The sequence below is a fragment of the Lycium ferocissimum genome, chromosome 1 (genome assembly GCF_029784015.1).
Source record: "Lycium ferocissimum isolate CSIRO_LF1 chromosome 1, AGI_CSIRO_Lferr_CH_V1, whole genome shotgun sequence".
NCBI lineage: Eukaryota > Viridiplantae > Streptophyta > Magnoliopsida > Solanales > Solanaceae > Lycium > Lycium ferocissimum.
The window spans coordinates 36347883-36356591 of NC_081342.1; the positions used below are offsets into that span (position 1 = coordinate 36347883).

The window sequence follows — 8709 nt, forward strand, 5'->3', positions numbered from 1 at the left end:
TTTTCTTGGCATGTTTCCATATATGATAAGAGCGTGATAGACCTTATGACTCGAGATTTGTCAAAGTAGAGCTTATCATATTGTTGTCTAGTTTCCAAGTGTTATGTTGTTCTTCCTGAGGGGCCACATCCCCTTCCTATGTCCTTGAGTTTATAGAGAGACAAAAGAGACATGTTAAAGAACCAGTGTTTTTCAGCATATGCATGATATACATATATGCTTTTCTTTAGCCTGGCCACTTGGTCAGTGAGATGTTTTTCACTTTGCTTGGCCTACGGGTCAGTGAGACAGATATGCAGCCTACGGGTCGGTGGGGAGCCAGTGCACTGGCGACGGGTCGGTGAGACATATTGCCTAGCCACTTGCTCAGTGAGATTTTGCAGTTTCCTGGCCACTTGGTCAGTGAGATATATAATAGTATTATATTGCATTTCATATGAGACAGGTCAGGTGAGATATTCAAGGCATTCTTTGGCCTCCAGATTGTATCGTTGCAGTTCAGTTTCAGTTATTGTTGCCTTACATACTCGGTACATTATTCCATACTGACGTCCCTTTTTTCAGGGGCACTGCATTCATACCTGCAGGTACAGATCGACAGATTGATAGGCCTTCCCAATAGACAGGATCTGACATCAGTTGATTGGTGAACTCCTTTCTATTCGGAGTTGCCAGGACCTTTGGAGTCTTCCCTTTTTGATTTCATATTGTATGGTGCAGTCACAGTCCCTAGAGGCTTGTAGATGACTCCTGTATATAGTATGCCAGTGTGATAGCCTTGTCGGCTTGTATGTGTCTGTTGGATGTTGTTGGTTTTGTACGATTAAAGCAGCCCTCTCGGCTTGCTCAGTTATATATTTTGGGTGTATGCCCCGTTCAGATGATACAACCAGCATTTTTATATAATCCCTGGTTGGACATTATCAGTTTAAGTTGGGGTTCACACCCCAGAGTTTCAGATTTAGAGTAGTTCGCTAGAGCCTAGTTTGGCTTCGGGTGCCGGTCACGTCACTCTAGGATTGGGGCGTGACACTTTCCACTCTGGTCAATGAATTTTTAGTTTAGGTTTAACTAAACGTTTTTAGATGATAGGCACAGCTAGCTCGAATGATGACTACAGACTCTTGAAAACTAATCAGAGCATCAGATGTTCCACGCCGGGAAAGTCTAACACATCTTATCGAAATTCTAGGGTCTCTTTCATCTAAATATATATATTCGTATGCCTATCCTTGTTAGTTCATTTTCTGGAATAAGATTAACGGAAGATTCGGCCGAAGCAGGCACAACACTAGGCATCTGAATGGTGAAATAGCCCCGAGCATCGAGTTGCAAGACTAGTGTCCGAGTCTTCATACTTTAAACTCGAGTACTGGGGGGACTAAATGGTGCAAAACAAGGCTAAATAGCCCAGCAAGAGCCGAAGTTTGATATGATACAATTGTAGAGTTATCCTCGGACACACCAGAAGTATTAGAATACTACGTGTGAGGGCAAGAGCATGTTCAAGGGTCCATAAAAGGCCAAATTCCTGTATAATAGCGGTCAAAAAGGCCCAAATTTGTACAAATACTGTTCGAATTCCAACATTCTTTTATGTACTCAGTCTGAAACACGACTATCATTCATTATAATACAAAGTCCTTGAGCCTCTTCATGTATTTTTCGAATTTTCTATCCCTTTATTGATTTCGTACTTTAATAGTTTATTTACCATTATCTCGGACATGCTGTCCCTCTTTTCCATTCTATTTAACGCATCCAGGTAAATTATCCTAAATGCCTAAGTGAAAGTGAGATGTCATTTCGAACATTTTATGTGCTTGTACTCATAAAATTCTTAGCCTAAAATTATAAAGACCACTTTCTGGGAATCAGGGGTAAGGGGTGGGATAAAGATGAGGTGTGTTGGAGGGTAGTGAGGACACAATTAATATGAAATGTCACTTGTGGAGAACTTGTTTTTCCTACTTTCACTAGAGAAGTCATTTTTCTCATTTTTAAGGAACTTGTTTTCGTAGATAAAAATATTTTTCAATAATTTTGAAAACGGAACATGGGAGAATTGAAAACTATTTTTGGAAAAATGTTATCCTCCATACTGATGACACCCTGAGATTAATTTTTCTTAAACCTAACAAGACCTTAGCGACTGAAGTGAGTGGTGCAACTCTAAATTCATTTCTACATATTTCTCCGGTCAATAAATTTGACAAGAACTAATAGGGAAGTCAACAATTCCCTAGCGTCTTTATCTTCCAATAGCGTGGGAAAGATCTTGCTTCTTTTGTATTTAAAAAGAGAGAGCAAGACTATTTTATGGGATTTGTAAAGTTGCAAAAGAAAGCATCGTCTGGTACCCATGGAAAAGAGTATATGAAAAGGTTTCAAAAGAGAACAAAGAGGGTACAAACAAAAGACATCAAATCAAACACTTTCTAAAGGGAGCTCTGTGGCTCTCTTTTATACTATTATATGCTTTTGTGTAATAGTTGGAAAGATGGAGACGTTTGATTTTTAAGATGGAAGAAAGCCAAAGGCAAAGGAAGGTCCACCATGAGAAAGTACGGAAATGACACTTCTCCAATGCCCTTTCTGATTCTCAAGTGATCATGAATGGCATGTGTGTGGTGCTGCTGGTGGAGACCCCTTATTCTTGATTCATCTGTCACTGTCTCAACTTTACATATTCAAACCAACTTTTACCAGCTCCTTCGGTCATAATTTTAACAGAAGTTGAAAGGATTCCCTTTGTTGTTGTTACTCCTTGCATTTGAGCTTATCTGATACTCCGTTTCAATTCATTTGTCTTAATCTGATTCGACGCAGAGTTTAAAGAAAATAAAAAAGGTTTTTGAATATTGCAGTCTTAAACTAAAGATATATGTAATGTATTAAAATAGTCTTTGAATCTTGTGGTCTTTAAAATGTCACGTAGAATGTTGGGTGTATAGAGTTACTAAATAGAAAATTACATTCAACAAACACATTAAAACGAAAGGACTACTATTTTCTTATTATTCATTTAAAAAAAAAAAAGACAATGAGCGTGTTTGGCTAAGTTTATAAAATAGTCAAACTGGCTTATAAACTTTTTTTAGTTTATCTAGGTCTTTGGAAAACAACAAAGTGCTTATAAGCACTTTGCTTATCAGCTAAAAGCTATAAGTTGGTCGTCCCCCGGGTTATGGGTTTTCAGTTTATAAGCACTTTCGGTTTGAATAATTTATTATTTTATCCATAATATTTTTTCTAATTCTTAAAATTTCTTTCCCAAAATAAAACTCCTAACCTCCTCTTCATTCCATATTCTTCATTCCTCCTTTCTTTTACAATGAAATTTTAAATTTATAATTTTTTGCAAAAAATTTAACAGTCAAGTCATTTTTAAAAAAAGAACAGCTTATCAACACTTTCTTACCAAATACATCATCTGCTTATTATCAATTTCAGCACTTCTATCCATATACATAACTCCTTATTTATATAATCAGTTTCAACACCTAAAGATGCTTTTCAAAGACTTACAACTTAGCAGCTATTTACAATCAGCTAATCCAAACGCCCTTCATATTTCTATATTTGGAAGTATGTAACTATAAATTTCTCATTTTATTGTTAATGGGAAGCTTTTATAACAACAAAAATTGTTATGATATGTTTAACAATACAAGTTTCAAAAATCGTTTAGCCACACAAATACTATGACATGTTTTAGACTACAAATTTCAAAAGTTTCCTTTTTATATAATTAAAAGGAGGAAAGAATTTCATTTCCGGTTTTTTGATTTACTACACGGTCAATGTAATTTAACCTATTATTATGCCAACTTTGTAACCATGTTTATCCAGTTAACAATTAGCAATAGTTATAACAAAAATGACATGTAATATTACAAGCTATACCTAATTATGTAAATTAGTTTATACCACTTGCGCATATTGAACTTAAAACTACTTCTTGAATTTGGTTTTATTGATGGTTTGGGTCAAAGAAGGTATTTAAATCTCAAACTCTTCTCTTTCGCTTTGACTATCGTACTCAAAACAAACATGTTGGTGCAAAGATGACATGTGCATTCAAAATGAATCTAATTAAACTATTACATCCGTTCGAGAATGAAAAAAAAAAAAAAAAAAAATAATTGGCTTAAGATTTTAAAAATCTACGCATTTATTTTTTTGTAGTAAATTTAGATATTAGTTTTATCCAGAAATAGCAATTTAAATCGAAATATCTTTTTAAAATCGTATTTAAGAACTATTTTATTAAAAGCTAAATAGCAGTACGGAAAAGGGCCAAATATACCCCTGTAATATGAGAAAAGGTTTAAATATACCCCTCGTTATACTTTTGAGTTCAAATATATCCCTGCCGTTATACTATTGGATCAAATATACTCCTCCTCCGTTAAGTTTGTCCAAGGTGGACATCCAATCTTACGTGGCACTGACATTTGATGAGGTGGATGCCACGTGGCATGCCACCTCAGCACCCCTAACCCATATTTTCCACAACTAAAATTCCATTCCCCTGCACCAACATTGCCACCATTACTTCAAAAACACAAAATTCCTCTTGGAGGCAATTAATCGTCAAAAATACAAATTTCCTGTTGTATTCTCAAACAAGGAATGTGTTTGACCATAAGATTTATAGCACCTAACGATTAAGCTTTCTCTCTCTCTCTCTCTCTCTCTCTCTCTCTCTCTCTCTCTTTCTCTAAGAAGATAACCCAACGGTCCTCTTCCCATCCCCCAGCCCCCCGCCCACCCCCACCCTCCAACTCCAGCCAAAGAACCTCCAGGAGGCCGCTCCAGGTAAGTTGTCTCTCTCCTAGGGTTTGTGACAGCCCTATATCCCGCCCTCCCCCCACCCTAATATTCTTCTCCTATATTCTTTATCTTCTCTCCTTTCTTCTTTCTTGTGTTCCCTGCCCCTTTTTCGGCCTATTGGGGCCTGCGAATCCAGTTCCGGTAGATTCTAGTTTACGGCGTGAACAGTGTTTTCGATGTGAGCAGTGTTTCCGACATGAACAGTGTTTCCAACGTGAACAGTGAACCGGCGTGAGCAGGTTCTGTCTAACTGGAGTTGGTACCTTCGGTTGCACCTTTTAATTCTCTGTTTTTTATCCTTGTAGCTAATTTACATTCTTGCATTACTTATATTGTTCGTGTCGTAGTATTTAGACTTTCTTCTACATTATTGCTAAATTGTGTTTTAGTATTGATTCTTACCTATTTGAGTAGTTTATATTTGCTTTACTGGCTTTGGTAGACGATGGTAGACTAGGGTCATGTTCTCGGACGGGGGTGAGGGTTGGAGGGGGTAGGTGAGTTAAGGGAGTTTCTAGTCTGCGAGTAGGGTCTTGGAATATTGGGACTTTATCGGGGAAGTCCATTGAACTAGTTAAGATTCTTAAGAAGAGGATGATTAATATAGCTTGTATCTAGGAGACTAAATGGGTAGGATCCAAGGCTAAAGATGTGGACGAGTATAAGCTATGGTTCTTAAGTAGGTCGAGGGATAGGAATGGGGTAGGCATTTTAGTAGATAGTGACTTAAGAGACCAGGTGGTAGGGGTTAAGAGGGTCAATGATAGGGTGATGACAATTAAGCTGGTCGTTGGACGGTTTATTTTGCACATTATTAGTGCTTATGCGCCTCAAACAAGCTTGGGAGAGGAGGAGAAGAGATGTTTTTGGGAGGATTTGGACGAGATGGTGGGAGGTATACCGCCCACTGAGAAGCTATTCATAGGAGGAGATTTCAATGGACACATCGGGTCAATTTCTGGGGGATATGACGATGTGCATGGAGGTTGTGGTTTCGGGGACAGGAACGGAGGAGCAGTTGCACTGTTGGATTTTGCAAAAGCCTTTGGGCTGGTGGTAGCCAATTCGAGTTTTCCGAAGAAAGAGGAGCACTTGGTAACCTTTCATAGTTCAATGGCTAAGACGCAAATAGACTTTTTACTCCTTAGGAAGGGCGATAAAGGTCTCTGTAAAGATTGCAAGGTGATTCCGAGTGAGAGCCTAACGACCCAGCATAAGGTCTTGGTAATGGACTTGGAGATCAAGATGAGGAAGAGAAAGAAGGTCGTGGATGACAAGCCTAGGATCAAATGGGGGAGTTTGACCATGACAGGTGCCCTGGAGATGGGGGAAAAGTTGAGGGTTATGGGAGCTTGGGAGAGTAGTGGGGAGGCAACTGATATGTGGGATAGGACGGCCAGTTGCATTAGGGAAGCAGCTAGAGAGGTGCTAGGGGTCTCGAAGGGTAGTCGTTGCCTGCACCGAGGGGACTGGTGGTGGAATGGAGAAGTTCAAGAGAAGGTAGAAGCAAAGAAAGTAGCATTTGCGAAGTTAGTAGAAAGCAAGGATGACGAGGAGAAGCGGACGAATAGGAAATTGTATAAGATGGCAGTCACGAACCAACCCACGGGTCGTGCGGGCACCTACCATATGACAAGCTAGTAAGTGAACCCTAACCAATATAAACCCAACACTTAAAAACATGTGACAATTACCCTTAAAATTTATAAATTAAACGTAAACATTTATTACAGACTTGTTTCAATACAAATAAATCCGAAATAAAATCCCGGAATCTAGTCTAGGTGGGTACAAGAGCTCCTAGAATACAAGAAGACAAGATAAATGACACAGCCTTCGCCGGGAGTGGGATAGACGAAGCTGAAGGAGAATATCCGATAGACCCATGCGACGAAACTTCAGCTAAAACCTGCAACACATCTACACCCCAAAAGGGCATAGCAAGAGTAGTATCAGTACACCACACGTACTGGTAAGCATCATAGGTCGACTAAGATTAGTTCACGCAATACAATATAAAGTTAATAGATTAAACAGATAAGTTATTGAACCTCTAGATTCTAAATAAAGACCCGTTCCATTTCCACCCCCTTACTTTTTTACTACCAAGCTCGATTCTTTTACCTCCCCCCCCCCCCCCGACCACGGGGTATTCTCCTAAATTTCCACCTAGTAACTCTCGTGTTTCACATTCATCGTGTACTATACTTTTACACCTATCGTTTAAAGTCCACCTATTCACCTCACTACTATGTTACAGTGTATCTAGGGAAATAAATCAGTAACTTCGACCAACACTACACTTACCTTGTGTAACCTCTCCCCCACCAGGCTTTCCACACACACACGGTTTAATGGACAATGTCGACGACAGAAATACACACATACAGAATATAAATTATGAGAATGCAATGCAATGCAAATGGGATGCAAGACCCGACACACTGTACATACGGGCTATCTGATGTCTTTGCTCAGTAGCCATGACCTGCAGGGGACCCATGGTATCCATGTACCATTCCTTTCGGAATACTCCTCGGACCCGAGCACAACCTCCGCTCCGGTAAGAACCTCGGACGCGAGCCACAAAAATCCGTATACACATATGTAATCCAAATGCTCGATCCTATGGCCACAAGGCCGGATAACACAATGTGACACTCATACCTTGCCTATTTACCTGTATTTCTACCTGAACACGGCAGTTGCAATGCACAAAACTACCTGACAAATAATTCATAATCCCAGCCCTTGCTGGGCGCAATGCAAAAAACATCATATAATTCAATTTATACGCCCTCCTAATTTCAAGGAAATGACTATATGAACGATCGACAATAAGATATACACACAGAATTTACTCCTCCCCCCCCCCCCCCCCTCTCCTCCTAGGGTAGCATTAGGTAATTACAAGGCATCTCCGTAGCGACCACATCACTTCCTTTTACGCTAAATTCTTATTATCATAATCCTGACTATACACCATTTTAAATCATATTACAAGTATGTCTCTCCAAACTACGGTGTCCGAAGACCTAGCATGTATTCCCCCATCAACTCTAATGTATATACAATTAGCTAATCAAAGTCTAACTAAAGTAAACCATAACCTACCTCTTTGGCGAGCAGATATATGATTCTTCAAGAATTGCTTGTCTTCTTAACTTCCATCCGAATCCATAAGCGGGTATATTTCGTAGGGAAAGGTGGAAAAGGGGATTGGAAGGGTTTTCTTTTTCTTGGGGGACATGGTTTTTCTTTCATGAGGAACCCTAGGAGGAGCCCTTGGGAGTCTTATGTTTGAAAAAAGAGAGAAAATAGACTAAGTACTCATTTTTTGGGTCACAAGCGTTTCTCGCGTGGACCGGCTGCGGGTCCTCGGAGCTGCGGCGTGCCACTGCGGCGGTCCTTAGGCCTCTATAGCGGTGCCGCTACGGCGGTCCGCCTTTGAATTTCTGGCCTGACATTTTCTAAACCTCTCTGAAATTGATTTTCCCACTCCTAACCCTTAAAACATATTATGAAGCCCATTAAATACGACCCTAGACTTAAATTGAGCATGGTTTCCCAAAATATTAAATAACGATCGGACCGGTCGTTACACCAGATACCAATTAAACTACGTTCATCCCCGGACGGGGTGGGATGAAGTAGGGATTAACGTCTTGGAGCTTATGTCAGGTGAAACAGGGTTTCGGACCATCGTTATGGGAAAGGAAGGAACAAAAACGCAAACGAAGCAAAAATGGAAAATGTCACACTGCCACCGCTATAGCAGCCATAGTACCGCTATAGCGGTACCACTTCAGCGGTCCAAGCACCGCCACAGCGGTCATCGGGCAGAAGCAAAAAAAATATTGGGGGGGGGGAGGG

At 39.9% G+C, this 8709-nt stretch overlaps 1 protein-coding gene across 1 annotated transcript in view; it reads left to right on the forward strand.

The window, feature by feature from the left end:
* The first annotated feature begins 5607 nt into the window (after positions 1–5607).
* LOC132064241 (uncharacterized) overlaps positions 5608–8709 on the forward strand; it is a 15717-nt gene continuing 12615 nt past the window's right edge. The window contains exon 1 of the mRNA XM_059457157.1: positions 5608–6365. Coding sequence (XP_059313140.1) covers positions 5608–6365 — 758 coding nt within the window. The remainder of the gene's footprint in view (positions 6366–8709) is intronic.